Genomic DNA, 21,116 nt, shown 5'->3' on the forward strand with positions numbered 1-21,116 from the left:
TAAGCTTCAGGGACGGGAGCAGGCGCCATTATTTACCGGCCTCCTCCTTCTCAGCAAAGTTCGCGCCCTTGGAAGAGCGCGAATCTCTCTGGCCAATGGGGACTGAGCAGGGATCTGTCAGCCAATCAGAGGCGCCTCAGTCTAGCCCGGCCCCTCTTTTTTGATTGGTCCCGGCCGTCCCTGCTAGTGTTCTCTCTTCTCGTTCCCTTCCTCACAGTAACTGCCTGAGGGGACACGGACACTGGTGAGGCTGCTTTATTTTGTTTTATTCATGTCCGAGCACAGAACTGTTCCTCCCTCTAGACAGGTACCTGGGGCCCTGGTCACCTACTACACTTGTAAGGTCTGTAACTCCAAAATGCCTGGGTCTGCTGTACCCACTTGTTCCGCCTGCACCACTGCACCTCCTGACCCCCCTGGTATTTCTATTCAGGATGCTCCCCCAGACCCAGTGGGTTCTGCTGCCCCTCCAATATGGATGTCTTCCCTCTCTGTCTATTTCTGACTTGGCGCAGGTCTCCCGCTCTGTGGTGACTGCCTTAGAGAGGTCTTCATTACACTGTTCCCCTAGAGAGCCTCGCTCTCCCTCACCCTATTCTAAACGCTCTCACAAGCGTAATAGGGGTCATTCTCCTGACTCCTCTCCGGAGTCTTGGTACAGGCGTAGGCGTTCCTCACATGGGCACCATCCCTCTGCTACGTCTCCCAGCAAGTGTCCTAGAAGACGCTCCCCGAGTCGCCGTTCTGAATCTCCAGAACAGCGTGCCAGGTCAGTGTCTCACTTCTCTAAGGCTGCCTCCACCCGTTCACACTCTTCTGGTGAACTAGTTGATGAGGCTGCTTCTGTCTCTGACTCAGAAGACCACGCAGACATGACCAATATGGTGGACTCATTGGTTTCGGCCATAAGAGATACTTTTCGCTTAGAGGACCCAGGAACTTCTGACGCTGTCCCAGAAGTTTTTCCTTTTATCGTGCCCGTCCGGGACCCAAAACATTCAGCTCCCATGCTGAATTTGAAACCTTGCTAGAGTCTGCCTGGAGGCACCCTGACAAAAGGTTTCAAGAAATAAAGAAGGTTCAAGCGCGTTATCCCTTTGCTAAGGATCTTATGACATGGTGGACCTCACCTCCTACGATGGACCCACCAGTCTCCCGTCTATCTAAGGCCACTACCTTAGTTCTGTCCAATGCTGCATCCTTTAAGGATCCAGCGGACAAAAGTTTGCCTTTTGAGACTACGGGTTCGTCTCTTCTCTCTACCTTTGTCTCTGCGTGGTTTTCCAGGCCCCTGGCGATTTGGGTTTCCCGGCTCCGCCAGGGCATTTCTTCTGGGGCTTCCTCGGAAGAACTGTCCGATTTTAATTCTCCTGCTTTCTAAAGCGGGAGACTTTCTATGTTCTGCTTCCATGCTGTCAGCCGCTGTGCTGCTTTTGCCATGGGTAACCTTGTGGCTCTCCGTAGGTCCGCGTGACTTAAGGCCTGGGATGCGGACGCAGCTTCTAACAGGTCTCTCACTAAGCTTCCTTTTACTGGCTCTCGGCTTTTTGGTAAGCGCCTAGACGAGATCATCTCGGAAGCCACGGGAGGGAAGAATTCTTTATTACCTCAAAATAAGGCCCGTACTACTACCTCCCGCCGTAAATTTTTTCGGTCCTTTCGGACCTTCGGGGTCACGAAGGGGATGAGGCAGGCACCTTCTCTGGACAAGAAGGCTCCCTTCTTCCAGGCTCGGCCATCCTGGAAATCGGATAACCGTTCCGCGCAAACCCACCTCTGCCTGAAGGGACGCCCCCATCTGCGGATTTTTCTCAGGTGGGAGGTCGTTTGTTACTCTACCGGGACGTCTGGACCACACAGGTGCAGGACTCCTGGGTCAGAGACGTGGTGTCCAACGGTTACCGGATCGAGTTTGCTTCTCTTACAAAGGATCGTTTTTTCCTTTCCCGAGCTCCGCGGTCTCCCTCTTTTGGCAAAGGCCTTTCGGGGTGCACTTCAGGCCCTCCTCATTCAGGGGGTCATTGTCCCGGTTCCTCCCAGGGAACGCTTTTGAGGTTTTTATTCCAACCTCTTTGTACTTCCCAAGAAAGGGGGTTCCGTATGCCCAATCTTGGATATAAAGCTTCTCAACAGGAATCTCCTCCTGCGCCACTTCCACATGGAGTCTCTCCGTTTGGTTGTGGCGACCATGGATCAAGGGGAGTTTCTTTTCTCGGTGGACATCAGGGACGCCTACCTCCCATGTTCCGATTTTTCCGGGACACCAGCAGTTCCTCAGATTTGCTGTCCCGGAGGGACATTTCCAGTTTGTGGCTCTCCCCTTCGGCCTGGCCACAGCTCCGAGGGTATTCACCAAGGTCCTTGAACCGGTGATCGGCCTGCTTCGGACAAGGAGGATCTCGGTGATCCCTTACTTGGACGACCTTCTGATCAAGGCTCCGTCCAGAGACCAGAATCTAGAGAGCCTCACCCTTCAGGCCCTGTCTCGCTTTGGTTGGTTGTACAATCGGGACAAGTCCAACCTATCCCCTACTCAGTCCCTGGTTTTTCTAGGACTTCGGTTCGACACTCAGTCCGCCCGGGTTCACCTCCCATCGGACAAGCGATTGACCCTTCTGTCAGGGGTTCGTATACTCAGGAACCCTTCGCCAGTGTCCATCCGATTTTGCATGGAAGTCCTGGGTCGGATGGTGGCGGCCATGGAGGCCGTTCCCTTCGCTCAGTTTCATTTCCGTCCCCTTCAACTTGCGATTCTATCCTGGTGGGACAGGTCTCCATTGTCCCTCGATCGCAAGATCGTACTTCCTCGGGCATCTCGCCGCTCCTTTCTGTGGTGGCTATGTTCCCCCCCTGCTTCTTCAGGGGCGCTCCTTCCTGCCCCTCCATTGGCTGGTAGTCACGACGGATGCCAGCCTTTCGGGTTGGGGGGGGGGGGGGGGGTGTCTTCAGAGACCGGACAGTCCAGGGCCTTTGGTCTTCCAGGGAGACGCTCTTCTCGATCAACATCCTGGAACTGAGAGCAATCTACCTTTTGTCTGTTACATTGGTAGAACCTTCTCCAGGGCCGCCTAGTTCGTGTCCAGTCGGACAACTCCACTGCGGTGGCATACATCAATCGCCAGGGCGGCACCCGCAGCTCGGCGGCGATGGCCGAAGTTTCAAAGATCCTTCTCTGGGCGGAGCTCAGGGTTCCGGCCATCTCGGCTATCCACATTCCAGGCGTAAACAATTGGGAAGCGGACTTCCTAAGCCGGTCCTCTCCCGATCCCGGAGAGTGTTCCCTTCATCCGGAGGTGTTTGCAGAGATCTGCGGCCTCTGGGGAACTCCAGATGTGGACATCTTTGCATCCCGCCACAACAAGAAGTTTCCCCTCTATGTGTCAAAGTCACGGGACCCCGTGCTCTAGCAGCGGACGCACTGGTAATTCCTTGGTCGGGGTTCGCTCTTCCTTATTTGTTTCCTCCTCTTCCTCTCCTTCCCAGGGTACTGAGGAAGCTCAGAGCGGAGAACATTCCCGCCATTCTCATGGCTCCAGATTGGCCTTGGAGGGCGCGGAACGCCGACGACATTCTGCTGCGCCTTCCACTTCGTCCAGACCTTCTCTCTCAGGGTCCCCTGTGCCACCCCAATTTACCGTCGCTGCATTTGACGGCGTGGCGGTTGAGACCGCGGTACGAAGGGACCGTGGCTTCTCAACACAGGTGATTCGCACCATGCTTAAGGCACGCAAGCCCTCTTCCGCAAGGATTTACCACCGTACCTGGCGGTCTTATTTTCGTTGGTGCAAATCCCAATCTCTTTCTCCAGTCGTGTTCTCCCTTCCTCTACTTCTTTCATTTTTCATGCAGTCAGGTCTGGATCAACAATTAGCTCTCAGCTTTTTAAAGGGTCAAGTGTCTGCCCTTTCCATTCTTTTCCAACGCCCTCTGGCATCTGATTCTCATGTTCGGACTTTTCTTCAAGGAGTGGCCCACGCGGCTCCTCCTTACAGGTCTCCTACACCTCCTTGGGATCTGAATTTGGTCCCTGGCGCTCTACATGGCGCGCCCTTCGAACCCCTCAGGGAGGTTTCCCTTCGTCTCCTTTCCTGGAAGGTGGCGTTCCTTGTGGCAATTACCTCCGTCAGATGGGTTTCGGAATTGGCGGCTCTTTCTTGCCGCTCTCCCTTTCTAATTGTCCATCAGGACAAAGTTGTTTGTTGTCCGGTTCCTTCTTTCTTGCCTAAGGTGGTTTCTGCTTTCCACCTTAATGAAGATATTGTACTCCCGTCCTTTAGTCCCGCTCCATCTCATCCCGGGGAGCGTTTGCTTCATAAACTTGATGTGGTACGGGCGGAGCGTACCTACATATCAGTTACATCTTCTTTTCGTCAGTGTGATTCCTTTTTTGTTCTTATGGACGGTCCCCATAAGGGTCTACCTGCCTCTAAAGCGACCATTTCACGGTGGATTAGGCCTGCCATTTCGGAAGCCTACCGTTGTAGGGGGAAGACCTCTCCTTTCAGGGTTTCAGCTCACTCCACGCATTCTGTTGGAGCTTCCTGGGCTCTTCATAACAGAGCCTCAGCCTCTCAAGTCTGTAAGGCGGCTACCTGGTCGTTCTTGCGCACTTTTACTAAATTCTACCAGGTTCATACCTTTGCATCCGCGGATGCTAGTCTGGGCCATAAGGTGTTGCAGGCGGCGGTGGCCCAGCCTGCCCCTTGATTGTTTTCTGTGCCCACCCTAGGGACGGCTTTGGTACGTCCCAAGGTCTGTGTCCCCCAATGGAGCCGATAGAGAGAGGGATTTTTGTCTTGCCGAAAAATCCTTTTCTCAGAGGATCCATTGGGGGACACGCCTCCCGCCCTTTCTTAGGTGTTCCGGTTTTGGTTACCGAGGGTGTGTTCAGTTAATTTTTTTGTTCTGGATACCTCGGACTGGTCTTGGTTTTTTGCCTCTCGGTCCTCTCCTACTGCTTGGGGACTAAACTGATTACCTCAGGCTCTGTAGGCAGGTATATCCTGCTGGGAGGAGACGACTTTTTGGTTTCCTTAGTGTCAAGTCTCCTAGCAACAACAGCATACACCCCAAGGTCTGTGTCCCCCAATGGATCCTCTGAGAAAAGGATTTTACGGTAAGACAAAAATCCCTCTTTCCAATAGACTTGTATGGGACTTAAAACAAAAACCCTGACCCTGGCAAATGGGGGTGGGTAAGGGTTAAATCACCTATTCTATGTTTGTTGTTGACATATAAGCAACATGTGTGCCAACTTTCATGTTAATATCTTTAGCCGTTTGGAAGTGATGCTGGAACATACATACACACAATGGGGGAGATTTATCAAAACCCTGCCGCACCGCTCCCCCCACCGCCACGCCCCCCACCGCCGCCGCACCGCGCGCACCCCCCATCCCCGGTTTTATAATTACCTGTTCCCGGGGTCCACTCTACATCTGGCTCCGGTGGCGTCCTCCTGAGCTGTCACTGTGCGCACTGACGGTGTCGTCACGTCGCGCACGTCACTCGTCATTGCGCACAGCGTAGCGCAGGACGCAGCAGGAGCCAGAAGTAGCGTGGGCCCCGGGAACAGGTAATTATAAAACTGGGGATGGGGGAGGCAATGGGGAACGGGCCGGTGCGGCGTGGCGGGTCAGGGGGGGGGCTGGGTGGTCGTGGTGCGGCGGGTCGGGGCATTATCGGCAAGGTAATTGCCGATACCGATAATGCCCAAAATCGTGATTATCGGCCGATAATATCGGCCAAACCGATAATCTGTCGATCCACTATATATATACATATATATATATATATCTCTATATATATATCCATATATCCAGATAGCAAGGAGGAGCAGCACACCAGGGATGCAAAGGTGTAGCGGGTGCAAGCGGGCCCAATCGCAGCCCGGGTCACTGGCAGCAGCAGTGTTGTATAGTAGAATAAAGTGTCCCGCAGCACTCCAGTAGTGATCAAAATAGGTTTATTACCTCAAGGTAAGATACAACGTTTCGACCGTCACCACGGTCTTTTTCAAGCATAAGCAAGTGACACACTCCTCCCATATTTATATGGGGTACAATATCAAAAGGTGATTGTGCTCAATAAAGAAAAAACATGTATTACAGTGAATAATGTGACAATTGTTTAGAAGAGGAACATAATGATACATGAAAAAAATGCATACTTTTAACAAGACAGTGTAATTAGTGCTGTACAGTATATACAACCTGACATATATCGCATCATGTGTAAGTGACAATTAGTGTACAGGTGTGTGGACATTAAAAGTAATCAGGGTAACATGCCACGAGGTCAAACACTCACCCATCTGTGGTAATGGCGGCCATTCCCTGACGCCGTGTGTGCACACGGCTCTAGGGAATTCCGCAGACCAGCCGGAGTACAGCCAATCACAAGGGGGCGTCGCGCGTTGCTAAGCAACGACTGTAGCTCGCGGTCCGCGCACACTCACTGTGCTTCCGGATGCCGCGGTTTGAACATATAGCTAACAAATACGCTGCCGATGTGATTATTTTGAACATTGAATTTCTTCAAAGAGACATTGCTGCTACAAGTGACAAAGTAAAGACACTGGAATCTACCTTGGAAACAATACTGTCTAGCGATGATTACACCAAATTATGTTCCAAACAATCTTCCTTCTTGGCAAAACTCAAAACAGAACAAGAAAACATCAAACGTCACAAATGGTACCGTGATGTGCAAGACTACCAAAATGGCCGCATATACAATTGGGGCGACTTGTCCACCAACATCAGGAGGACAAGACGTTTGAAGGACCAACCGGGGACCTCACGCCAGAACGCTCGTCCTACTGAACCAGCATCCAGTTCACCTACTGCCCCCCAGGATTTTTTAGGGGCACGCCAGACTCATACCAGCGACCCACCAGAAGGGGAGGTCACAAATGGAAACGATCCCTCAAGAACCAGAAGCCGGGGCGTGAGGACGACACAGTTGAAGACCAAACCACCAAAAAAATAGTGGTAAATATATCTTCTACCCCTTTATCTGATTCACAATGTTTATTACTTGCTAGGGGCTTGAACTTTTGTCCTATTAACCATACTAATTGGTTCCAGCTTGAATTGGACTTTATTCAGTTCTTTAGAAAATTGAAACTTAAAATGTGGTTTATGAACAATTCTAGTTCGTCTAATGTTGACACTAATGTCAATAATGTACAATTTCGTGCCTGTAACTATGACATTAGTGTGCCCAGCAATTTTTCTCCACAGGTACACGTACCTGCCATCGATACATTTTGTACTCTTGTTAAAAATGATACTGACAAACTGCGCACCTCTGGAAGTGTTAGTGCAGCTCACAACATTTCACAGAAACAATTGAGAGCAATCAATGATTTGGTCCATGATCACAGCCTGATCATAAAACCCGCTGACAAAGGGGGATCGGTTGTGATCATGGACCGCTCAAAATACATTGCTGAGGCTATGAGACAATTGGGGGATGCCTCTACATATACACTACTGAACAAAGACCCTAAATTTGACATACAAAGGAAGATCAATATAGTCTTGGTAGATGCCCTGACTATGGAGATCATTGACCGCCCTCTCTTTAATTTTTTGACTGTCCTGTGTCCTTCAACACCCATGATATATTTCCTTCCCAAGGTGAACCCTCCCGGGAGACCAATTGTCTCCGGGAGAGACTCACTCACGAGCCATATATCCGTATTTTTGGACCAAATACTACGTCCTTATGTACACAGGGCCAAATCCTACATCCAAGACACCTCGGACTTCCTCAAAAAAATCGAACAAGTCACACTTCCAAAGAACAGTATATTGGCATCCCTAGATGTCACCAGTCTATACACCTCAATTCCACACGAGCTAGGCATTCCGACCATTCGCAGAACGATCTCTACAGATTTTTCTCCTGTGCAAACTTCATTCTTTATCCAACTTCTTGAATTAGTCCTACAATGTAACTACTTTCTATTCAATGACAAATTTTACCTACAAACAGCTGGGACCGCTATGGGGACCAACGTGGCGCCCAGCTACGCCAATTTGGTCATGACAGAGATTGAGGAGGGGTCTGTCTATGTATCCCACCATGCCAGTCATGTACTGGCATGGTGGCGATACATAGATGATATCTTCCTCGTCTGGACAGGCACGGTCATTCAACTACACGAATTTCTGACATTCCTCAACAACATAAATGACCATATAAAATTCACTCTCTCATTCTACAGAATCAGTCCAGTTCTTAGACACATTAGTCATCTCACAAAATGGTAAACTACATACAGACCTTTATACCAAGCCCACTGATAGCAACTCCATGCTACGCTATAACAGTCACCATCCTCGCCCCATGGTTAGATCCCTACCCAAAAGCCAGATGCTCAGAGCACGACGGATAGTTAGCCTTGACGAAAGGGTAGAACCTGCACTCGACAAAATGGCCAAGAATTTCATACAGAGGGGATACCCCAAATCATTGGTTGAGAGAAGTAAACAGGAGACACTCACTCTCAGACGACAGTCACTATTGCACCAGACAAAAGCAGCCCAATCCAACAAACGCATTAGTTTTGTGTCAACATACTGTGACAGATCCACAACAATTGCCAGAATTATCAAACGACACTGGCATATTCTCCGAGACAGTTTTCCACAGGTAGAGGAATTCCAAAACAACCCCATTATGGCTTACCGGCGCCCCCCGAACTTGAGAGACAAACTTGTGAAAACAGATGTCTCTACAAGTTTAGGGGGCCAACAAAGATACCTCACTGTACAAAATAAAGGCAGCTACCCATGTCGGAACTGCATTAACTGCACTCGCATGGACAAGGGCCCACACTTTAAACATCCAACCACGAACAGACAATACAGGATAAGATGGTACCTGACCTGTACATCTGAATTTGTGGTGTATGTTCTCACATGCCCTTGCCAACTGCTATATGTAGGCGAAACCACATTGGAGTTCCGAACGAGGTTCAACCAACACAGGTACTCAATCCGTAAGAAGCGCCTGGACCTACCCGTAGCTAAACATTTTACGAAATCTGGACATCATGAAAATGACCTCAGATTTACTTTGCTAGATCATGTTCCCATATCTAAGAAAGGCGGCGACCGAGTTAGCATACTCAAAAGGTGCGAATTGCGTTGGATCCATGAGTTGGGCACACTACGCCCCCATGGACTTAACGTAGATTTCACTGTAACCACAGGTATCTACAAATTATCCCGATGACTTGACCTGCCAGTTGAACTTGATTGTATATATAAATTGTGACACACACACTGAGCAGTATACTAACTCATCTATCATTCACTGTATATGAATTCTAATGATCAATTCTATACAGTGTTCTTCTTTCAACATGCTAACTATTCTTGCTTTGTTTTTAGGCAGATGATCAGGGGACACGTCGATCAAACACCACTGACCATCATCTATCTGACCACTCTACCAGTTCTAGACCCTTACCACCCGAGTGCAGCCAACCAAGAATGAAATTGCTCTCATCTACGTTTATTTTATTTTATTCCTCTATACACATCTTTATGTGAGCCAGATCAACTGACAAACACAGCTATACACTGATGCATGTGTATACATACGTGCATGTACAAAATCATGTTCCTATGTATATACTATGCAGGTGCTTCACACAGCTTGCCTTCCCAGCCACACCTTGCCACCACCCTCACACCTACATATGTATACCCGTACACTTCTTACATTCTTATTTTTTCTTTTTTTCTTATTTTCATTTTTATTTGTAATTCCCCATTTTCAATTTCCTTATATACTAAGGATTCATTCACTCATGCACATCCATCTCCCGTTATTCACTCACACACCTATCATTTTCTACATACACTCCTGTTTTCACCACACCAATACACATTTCTCATCTTCCGTAGTTACTTACATACATTCATCCACATTATTATATTACATATGTTTTGACAGATCAAGTACGGGAACTTTGCCCGCACTACACATGGCTTCATTGACAACTACACACATCTATACGCATGCGCCAAACAGGACACTACTTTCCCTGAAGTGTCATGGCGCCCGCGGCATCCGGAAGCACAGTGAGTGTGCGCGGACCGCGAGCTACAGTCGTTGCTTAGCAACGCGCGACGCCCCCTTGTGATTGGCTGTACTCCGGCTGGTCTGCGGAATTCCCTAGAGCCGTGTGCACACACGGCGTCGGGGAATGGCCGCCATTACCACAGATGGGTGAGTGTTTGACCTCGTGGCATGTTACCCTGATTACTTTTAATGTCCACACACCTGTACACTAATTGTCACTTACACATGATGCGATATATGTCAGGTTGTATATACTGTACAGCACTAATTACACTGTCTTGTTAAAAGTATGCATTTTTTTCATGTATCATTATGTTCCTCTTCTAAACAATTGTCACATTATTCACTGTAATACATGTTTTTTCTTTGAGCACAATCACCTTTTGATATTGTACCCCATATAAATATGGGAGGAGTGTGTCACTAGCTTATGCTTGAAAAAGACCGTGGTGACGGTCGAAACGTTGTATCTTACCTTGAGGTAATAAACCTATTTTGATCACTACTGGAGTGCTGCGGGACACTTTATTCTACTATATATATATATATATATATATATATATATATATATATATATATATATATATATATATATTATATTGTATCAGTAAACAAAGTCTCTCCAAAAGACCCATCCACCTGATTTTTACTATACCTTCTATCATGTAAGCATTCTTTTCTTCAAAACGAACACTTTTATGTTGCTCACAGACTGCTTTGCACTGCCCCTTCTATAGCTCAGCTTCACTAGTGTATCCAACAAAGTAGCTACTTGGAGTATAACTGTACAGCTGCAAGTAACACTGCTATGCATGTGCATTTTGTTCTTACTTATTCTTGCACTAACATGCCTGCTTTTCCCCCCTCAGCTTAATGGCACATCCGTTTCCAGTTCTACCAACACAACACTACGTTCTGCATTCGGTGGAACAATGTGCCACTCACCTGTATCACGTCCACCCCCTAGTGGTGGCAAGGTCAGTTAATAGCACAGAGATATTTTTTGAATCTAACTTTAGCTGCCTAATATGCATTTCAGTGAGCCTTGACTTTGTTTTACACTATGAAATAAACCTTGCTTATTATTCTATGGGGAATTTAATGAATAAATGATGTGTTTTTTTGATTGATAAAAACCACAGTGAACAAGTCTAAAAGTTCCACCCCCTGGCCTAATAAGCGAAACCCTATTACATTAATTTTCATTAAGTAGAAATATGTCGCGTTTGAATTTTCTTATCTTCTTAGATAAAATTCTGACAAAATACATATGGCAAACTTACTTGTTTCTAACTTTAATATCATTTATTTACAATTTAAATTAAACACATTTTTTATAATTTTATTTTAGCCTGGACTGCCCCTGCGAACTCCAACCAGATCCTTCAAGACCCCACAAGCAAGAAGACTGGAAAAGAATAAAGAAAACATGTCACAATTAAATGGAACTGCCATGAGTGGTGGGTGCCACCTCACAATTCCTGCCCAGCGTAACCTCAGCGTTAACTCTGTTGCCAGCACCTATTCTGAGTTTGCGGTAATTCACCTTTTCTTAGACAAAACACAAATAGCAGCAGCAGCACACAGTCAGGAAGGTGGGAATTGATTCCATACATTATATACAGTAAAGAAGTGCAGTATTGTCCGTGACTCACACTTAAAACAGTGTGTCTGTCATTCCTATTATGCTTAGAGAGGGCAGCATTAACAGCGTGCCAAGGTCCCTTTCAAGTGATTTTCCTCATGGCCATGAGCCTAAAACAGACCCCCAAGCCTGCTATGTATGCGAGCCTATTAATAGTGATAAAAACGACAAAACTATTTTATTGAGAAACATATAGTCCTGTAACTTATAGTATTATAGCTATATATAAACAACATTTTATCACATGATGCACAATCTTGAACAAAAACTAAAAAGTATTAATTGATTTTGTTGTTTGTTTTTCCCCTCGCCCACAAAATAATAATTACTATTTTTAAATTAACTTATTCATAACATTATAGTTGCCCTATAATAGTGCTATTAAAAATTGTATTAATCCTGTGAAAAAGCCAACAAACGCACACACAGTCGACACAAGGCCAAGTCTCCACTTGTTTTTTTGCACTGCGTTTTTAGGGATTTAAAAAAACGCCTGAAAAATCGCCAGTGCAAGTGACGTCATCATGCGTTTTCTCTGGCGTTTTTTTCTGGCTTTTTTTTTTTCATTTGTGTGGAAATTGCACCTTGGCGTTTTGTTTTTGGTACCCAAACTTTCTTGGGTACCAAAAAAAAAAATAAGGATGCAGCAGTGATGGAATTTTTTTTTATTAAACGCAATGTATATATTTTATAACCCAATTTTTATTAATTTTTAATGAAGTGTGTTTCACTTTTTTTTTAAAATACATTTTCAACATTTTTTTTTTTATGTAGTACTACTACTCCCAGCATGGAACAGACTGTTCCATGCTGGGAGTGATAGTACCTGTACTATAGACATATATCGTCCATAATATAGCAGAGAAGCGGGGGGTCTATACATCGCTCGCCTCTCTGCACTATACTCCGGCCAATGATGTCTACAGAAATTCATATTTCCCACCCAGAGCTGTGATTGGCCGGATGGTTTCAGCCAATAACAGCTCTGAGGAAAAGATGAATGAGTGGCCGGCCCAGAGTATAGTGCAGAGCAGGGATGCGAGCGATGTATACAGCCGCTCCATCTCTGCTATAGACAGGACGATCACATCGGGTGTCAGTAGTGACATCCACTGTGATGTGTCCTTAAGCAGGCACTACTACTCCCAACATGGAGCACACTCTGCTCCATGCTGGGAGCTGTAGTACCTGTATTAATAGACAGATCGCAGCAAGTGTAACTTCTGACACCCGCTTCGATCTGTCTATTAATGCAGGTACTACAGCTCCCAGCATGAGGCAGAGTGTGCTCCATGTTGGGAGTAGTATTACCTGCAGTTATGGAAAGATAACAGCGGGTATCACTTCTGACAGCCGCTGTGATGCTCCTGTATAATGTATAGATGCAGTGGCCGCTCTCCTATGGTCCCCTGCACGGCCGTATATATACACATGTTCCTATTTCTCACAGAGAGCTGTGATTGGCTGGAACCATCTGGCCAATCACAGCCCTGCGGGAAATATGAATAAGTGTAAATATACGTCAGGGCAGGGGACCATAGAAAAGCGGCCGCAGCATCTATATATTATACATCGCAGCGGGCGATCTGTCTATTAGTACAGGTAGTACTACTCCCATCATGGAACAGTGTGTTCCATGCTGGGAGTAGTAGAACTAACTAAAAAAAATGTAAAAAATAAAGCAAAAAAGTGAAAAACACACACACAATACATTTTCATAATTGTCGGCTACATTTTTATTTCCTCGCACACATAAATTGTTCCCTGTTTAAAAAGTAATAGTTTTTTTTTTTCAATAATATACATTTGGTTAGATACAATTTTTTTCCTTCACTACTGTATATTTTTGAAAAAAAAAACAAAAACATTTTTATGGTACCCTACGAAATTTTATTAAAAACAGCTATATACATCACTTTTTTTGGATCGCTAAAGTCCAAAAAAGATTAAAAACCGCCTGCAAAAACGCCAAAGTTAAAATCCACATAGCGTTTTTCTTGGTGTTTTCTCACTCCCATAGACTTCTATTGGAGCAAAACGCCACGATTTTGACAAAAAACGCTGGTTTGAGGGAACTACAGCGTTTTTTTTCAAAACACCAAAGAGCGGAAAAAAACGCAGAAAAAGTGAAAAAACGCCAAAAGGATTAAAAAAATGCCAAAGTGAAAAAACAAAGTGGAATTCGAAATTTGCGATTTCTCATTGACTTACAGCTAACATCTGGCCGCAGCGTTTTTTGACCAAAAAAGCGCCATGCGGCAGAATTGGCGTTTTTCTTTGCGTTTTGCAAAAAAAAAAAAAAAAGTGGAAACTTAGCCAAAAAGTAGCATCTTTTTCACAATATGGGAATGAAAAACAAAAATAAAATTGCTGCGTTCTGCAGTTACAACCTTAACAGTTTAGGTTAGATAAATAGAGATGCAGGCTATCGAGGGTTAGTAGCCTTTAAAAGAAAAAAAAAAACCTGTTCAACAGGGCACAATGAGATATCTGCACCCATCTATGGGCCCCTTGTAAAATGGGGAGCCCTGGCAAGTAGTGATTCACTGATGTGCATGTTTTTTTTTTTTTTAACTTGATATCAGGTAAAAAAAAAAAAAAAAATTCACAGAATACACGTTGTATTTTAACAATGTCATGACTGATCTGCACATGTTTTTACTGGTATTCTGTGTTTATAGAGAGACTCCACACACATTGACTCCACATCCATATACTCCAGGTCTGTATCCACCACATTACACATACCTGGTGCATGCAATTGGGATTTACCTGTTCTTCCAGCTGCTGTTTCCCCTAAGGTGTTATTTAACTCCTTTAACACTCTCTGGATACCCACAGTGGTGAAGGGATGATGGGTAAAGTGGGCTTCTCAGTAGGATATTAACAGTAACTGTTCATCTTTAATAGTAGCAGTACCCCACCTTATCTGTAAAGCATGGTATACAGGAACCTCTTCACCGCATTGCACTTTTCACTAGATTGTATGTCATCTACAGTATTACAAAACAGTTCTTGTAGGCAGAGAATAGAACCTGACTGTGTTGCTGTTATTTAACAGTAGTTCTGTTTGCTGTTTATTTGCTGTATTTTTAACCCTCTGTGTGTATTAACACAATTAACATGACTTGCTGTGTTATTAATGCTGTTCTGTCTTGTCCCTTTCGCTTTACTTTATTATTGATGTTTGACTTTATTATTCGTTATGTTTTTTTTTCTATGTGCTTCTTTACTACATTAGCATATTCAGGACAATGCTTGAGCCCCTAAACCTTTGGCAACTCATCAGATAACTCTTATTGGCCCAGGCTAATCTTACGATGTATCCATTTCTTTTATTTGAATCATCATATCCAAGTAGAATAGTCAGCTTGATTCCTCCTCCATATCATTTGCTTTTGGTATATATAGTGGATGCTGGGTGTCAGAATAATTATCTATCAGAGTGGAATAGTAATTTGTCCAAAAGCATGTGATCGATGGAAACTGCTGTACCCCAATTTGAAGGCCTGTTATTTAGCTTCAGTAAGTGGGGAACCAGCTTGCAGTATTACTTTCTAGTGCTGGCATCAAATTCTACATAGTTTACTACACCTAAAACTATGTTCACACTTCATTAGCAAGGACAGATTTGGTGTATACATCGAAACAGCTCCAGTCTCGTACACCAAATGTAGCCATATGCCCCCTTGACCTAACAGATGCCAGACTCCAGACATGTTCCCTTTTTAGCTGGATGGCTTCATCATCATGCCATCTTTTCTAAGTTTAGAGCAATACTTGTGCTGTCTAACACCCTGCTTTACTGTACTGTCTATAGTCACTTTTCTGCTGCAGCAAATAATCAGCAAGTCTCACACTGCTGAGAACACACAATAAAGGCCATGCAACATTTCTGAAAGGTGCAATAGAATTATACAAAAAGATAAAGATGTACTTGCCCTTTAATTCACTGCTCCAGAGAAGGGCACCATGTTGTAAGAGTTGGACTGTTCTACTGCTTTTTTTAGTCCTCTCATAGATACAGTATAATAATAAAATGAAGACCATGAAGTAGTCTAGTTCTTTACAGCACCTTTCAGCAATGTTGGTTATATAAATCGCCAAAAATGACTCTAAAATTCAAAAATGTTTATGAGAAAGCAAAAATTTGATTTTTTTGAATAGTGTGTTTTTTTCCAAAAATAGGACAAAAAAAAAAAACTTCTGTCCTCAGGTTGTGTGTGGTATTGCAGCTCAGTCTCAAAAGTGAATTGAGCCAAGTTATAATACCTCACATAATCTAAGAACAGATATGGTGCTGTTTTTTCAAGACATTACCGCCTGGTTTTCTATTCCTTTTAATGCGCCAAGATCTGTTACACAATAGATCCCTCGTAACCGTTACGGCTCCTTTAATAACAAGCTGTGACATCAGTGTGAACAGAGCCTTTTTCCTCTTTGTAAGACTGTACCAATGACTCAAACATCTGACCCCTGTACCTCCGATTTATAAAGTGTTCTATAAGTTAAAAAAAAAAAGGTTCTTTTAATCCTCTTTTTTGACATTTATTCTAACCGAATACGTATTTTCTTATCCACCTTTAAACTGCTTTCTTACAGTGTCACTGTTATATTTAAGGAAGTTCTCATCGGTCAGGGTCTGGGTGCTAAGGCTCCCACCAATCACTAGAACAAGCAGGAACAAACACTCAGGTTAGCCTAGTGTTTTCCAACCAGGGTGCCTCCAGCGGTGGCAAAACTACAACTCCCAGCATGCCCGGACAGCCAAAGGCTGTCCGGGCATGCTGGGAGTTGTATTTTTGCAACATCTGGAGGCACCCTGGTCGGGAAACACTGGGGTTAGCACTTCTCTCCCAATCATTCTCTCTCCTTGCTGCAGACTTTCAATAGAATTCATATACCGCAGTGAGATGGGGAGAGAAGTGCTTACCTGTGTGCTACTTCCTGCTTATTCTAGTGATTGGTGGGTGTCTCAGCACCCAGACCCTCCCCCATTAAGACTGTTGACATTTCTCTATGTAAAGGGAAAAAAATAACAGTAACATTTTTAAGGCTGTGGACACATGGTAATTTTCACACTTTTGGTTAAATCCGCTTACACCCCCCCCCCCCCCCTCAGTATAGTTGCTCATACGGTGCAAATTTTCTGCCATAATATTGAAATAAAATTGTCACTTAAAGCGGATTCCATGCAAAAACCACACCAGGTTTCCACATGTAGTTAGCCCCATTAAATGACTTTTATGGACAGCTGTTACCTGATCTCTTAGTGAAGCTTTCCTTCTCTCTGCTATAGAGATTCTGTTAAGGAGGCAGGCATTGAGCACAGAGTCTGAAAAGTGGAGATAGAGGCATTTTTCTGTAATACAATATGTTAAAAAAAAACTTCTTATTGCTTTATACTATTGATTTTATGGAAAGTTGTTAGTAATCGGAGGTCCACAATGAGAACTTGTATCTTTCCATAGGTGCCTTTGCATGCCCTGGCCCCTTTCTTGATGTTCCATCCCTTACTTTCTTGTCCAGTAATAATTACATTTTTTTCCTTTTACAGCGAGAACTTTCAAAAGCTACAAGAGTTAACACCAACACCCGAATCCTCAACTCTACCATAACAAATATGTGATGTGCTCCCAGGAATAGGACAGAAATGGACCTAAAGGCACGTGTACATTTTGCATCACTGGTCACTGTGGGTGGCCGCAGTGTATATATTGTGGTGGTCTCTTAGATGATGGGTGCTTTCCCAGGACTCTGCTTTGAGAGGGACTTGCACCAAAGTCCATGCTAAATTTTGCACTGTAAATTCATCTCTTTAAGCTTATATGAATAGTTTCTAATCTTCCATTCAGTGATCTCAGAAGAATGCCAGATGTTATCACAACTTGTAGTTAGAATTGATATATATTGAAATACTTTGTACTGTATATGCATACCTCCTTGTATTAAGTTGTTCTGGCTTCTGCTGTCACGACCAGGTTTTTATAATATATTTGTGTGTGTGTGTATATATACGGTTCTTAGTCCTGCCATTATCATGAACACTTTGCACATGTATTTTCCTTTTCAGTGTCACTACAGTAAATACCACAAAATAATTTTATTCTCAAATGATCATATTGAGGTGGCTTGTGGAAATGGAGTTTTAGAGAGTTTAACACTACCTATGTACTTTGGTTTCAACATTTTTTTTTCTTTTGGTACATTGACAGTGCAAATATAGAAGTAACAAAGTACTGTAATACAAGGCTGTTTGATCAGTACAAAGAGATGACTGGACCTAATGTTTCACACCATGGTGCCCAGATAGCCTTTGGCTATCCAGGCATTCTTGGAGTTGTAGATTTGCAACAGCTGAAGGCACACTCGTTGGGAAAGCCTGATTTATTTAAACAAAACACAAATCTTTGACAAAGTTCAATAATTCACTTTCATTTGTGAAGAGAAATGCCTACAATTATAGTTGTTTCAGAGCCCATAAAACCAGTCTAAACACTATAATACTCTGTGATCACCAATGGACAGTTATGCCATGTATCATGCAGATGCTAAAGCAACTCTGATTCATGTCAGTAGTCATCTGTATGACTAACATGTCATTGAGGACTCCACAGTTTAGTAGAGCTCATACAAAGAGGCCATTTGTTTTTAGAAACTTCCTTTTAAAATGACAGTTTTTAAATTTGCAGTAGGCCTCCTTAAGATGTCTTAAGGCAGAGCTCCTACTGGGCTGATGATGAATTAAAGGAGTATTCTACACTGATCTCTTATCCTGTGGATAGAGGATAAGTGTCTGTTGCGGTGGATCCGACCTCTGGGACCCCCTGCAATGTCTTGTATAGGTATAGAGCCCAGCAATTCACCAGGCCTTGGAGAACTCTACCACCCAACTTTTGAGTCAAGCAGGAAAGACTGCCCGCTTAGCCAATCAACAGACAGGGAATTGGCTGAGCAGGCTCACTCCTGCTTATCCCCGCGATGGGGGCAGGCCCCTTTATGGAGATCCCAGCAGTCAGAACCCCTACGATCAGACGCTTATTCTTTATCCTGTGGGTAATGAATACGTTTAGCTCCCTGGACTACCCCTTTTTTTAAAGTATATGATGCTATATAATGAATTTTAGAAACACATACCAGCCTATTCAGTAACTCTGTGATATGAATATTTAACAGTTTTACACTGTCATAAGTACACCTCTAAAAAGAATTAATAGAATGAATACCCATGCAAGGGCATGGCATGACACAGGAAGCCTGTTTCCTTGGTGTTTATGCTGTGCCAAGGCCTGCACTTGGCATTGCACACTGATAAATCTGGGCCACTGTGTCAGTTTGGGTTTTCATTTAACGTCATGGGATTTATTAACACATATAGAGCAATCTACATTATATGTGGTCACAGATTCGGCTTTCTATCTAGGTAAGAAATCTTAGTCTGAAGTGATAATCAGATTTTTCATGGGGGGGGGGGGGGGGGGGGGGGGGGGGAATAAAGGGGTACTCAGGTGGAAAAAGATGATTTTTTTTTAAATCTCTGGTGCCAGAAAGTTAAACAGTTATGTATATTACTTCTATTTAAAAATCTTAATCCTTTCAGTACTCATCATCTGCTCTATGCTCCACAGGAAGTTATTACTTTCTGGAGTTCTTATCTGTCTGACCAAAGTGCTCTATGCTGACACCTCTGTGTCAGGAGAGGGTTTGCTATAGGGATTTCCTACTGCTCTGGACAGTTCCTGGCATGGACAGAGGTGTCAGCAGAGAGCACAGTCGTCAGGCAGAAAAGAACTATTCAACTTCGTCTGTAGCATACAGCAACTGAAAAGTAGTGGAAGGAGTAAGATTTTTAAATAGAAGTAATTTACCAATCTGTTTAACTTTCTGGCACCAGTTGATTAAAAAAAAAAGTTTTCCACAGGAGTACCCCTTTAATGTCCCTCATGACTTTAAAGACCCATTCCACAGTATCTTTTGAGAAAGAAATCTATCTTGTGGTAATGTGCCTGATGTATTGCTTTGGACATTTTGTACAGTTCTTGTATAGTAAATTAAATCTACCTTGTTAAAGCCATTTCTGAGTGATAACTGTTTTGTCTTATCCTGCCTACATTGTTCTGCTCCTTTTATTTGTATTTATGTATAAGCAACTAGATATAGGTTTACAGTGGGGATAAAAAGTATTGTCAGCCACCAATTGTGCAAGTTCTCCCACTTAAAAAGATGAGGGAGGCCTGTAATTCATCATAGTATACCTCAACTATGAGAGACAGAATGAGAAAAAAAAATCCATAAAATCACTGTCTGATTTTTAAAGAATTTATTTGCAATTTATGGTGGAAAATAATTATTTGGTCAATAACAAAAGTTCATCTCATTACTTTGTTATATACCTTTTGTTGGCAATGACAGAGGTCAAACATTTTCTGTAAGTCTTCACAAGGTTTTCACACACACTTGCTGGTATTTTGGCCCATTCCTCCATGCAGATCTCCCCTAGAGCAGTGATTTTTTTGGGGGGCTGTCGCTTGGCAACCAGACTTTCAACTCCCTCCAAAGGGTTGAGATCTGGAGACTGGCTAGGCCACTCTAGGACCTTGAAATGCTTCTTACGAAGCCACTCCTTTTGTTGCCCGGGCGGTGTGTTTGGGATCATTGTCATGCTGAAAGACCCAGCCACGTTCCATCTTCAATGCCCTTCCTGATGGAAGGAGGTTTTCACTCAAAATCTCACGATACATGATCCCATTAACTCTTTCCTTTTACACAGCCCCAAAGCATGATGTATCCACACCCCCGTGCTTCACAGTAGGTATGGTGTTCTTTGGATGCAACTTGGCATTCTTTTTCCTCCAAACACGACGAGTTGAGTTTTTTACTAAAAAGTTCTACTTAATAAATTCTGATTCAGACTCTGAAGTTGACATTGTTTCCATGGGTTCTAACTCTCAGGAAGAAGTTATTGAACCTTGTTCTCAAAGGAGTGATAAGAGGTATTATTTCTCCTCTGAAGACACAGAAATTTTAGTTAATGCTGTCAGAAATGCAATGAACATTCCTGAAATGGAGGAACCAACCTCTATCCAAGACTGCATGTTTGCGGGCCTAAAACCGAAAAAACAGGTGTTCACTGTCCATGACAACATTAGGGATCTAATCTTAGAAGAGTGGAAAGAACCAGAGAAAAGGTTATTGCTTTCCAAAGAGTTTTGCTCAAGATTTCCGTTTAGTGAGGAAGATACGAAACTATGGAACGAGGTTCCAGAGGTTGATGTTAAAGTGTCTAAGGTGGTAAAGAAAACATCCTTACCTTTTGAGGACAGCTCTCAGCTGAAAGATCCTTTAGACCGTAAGATGGATGGGTTGTTAA

At 43.9% G+C, this 21,116-nt stretch overlaps 1 protein-coding gene across 2 annotated transcripts in view; it reads left to right on the top strand.

Moving 5' to 3' along the window:
- PRC1 (protein regulator of cytokinesis 1) overlaps nt 1–19,210 on the top strand; it is a 42,728-nt gene extending 23,518 nt beyond the window's left edge. Inside the window, exons 12-14 of one of the 2 annotated variants that reach the window (XM_056572026.1) lie at nt 10,971–11,078; nt 11,453–11,638; nt 17,304–19,210. In XM_056572026.1, coding sequence (XP_056428001.1) covers nt 10,971–11,078; nt 11,453–11,638; nt 17,304–17,375 — 366 coding nt within the window. In that variant the 3' untranslated portion in view covers nt 17,376–19,210. The remainder of the gene's footprint in view (nt 1–10,970; nt 11,079–11,452; nt 11,639–17,303) is intronic. The other variant, XM_056572028.1, reaches the window with a different exon arrangement.
- Nucleotides 19,211–21,116: the final 1,906 nt, after the last annotated feature.

This window comes from Hyla sarda, chromosome 4, assembly GCF_029499605.1.
Source record: "Hyla sarda isolate aHylSar1 chromosome 4, aHylSar1.hap1, whole genome shotgun sequence".
NCBI lineage: Eukaryota > Metazoa > Chordata > Amphibia > Anura > Hylidae > Hyla > Hyla sarda.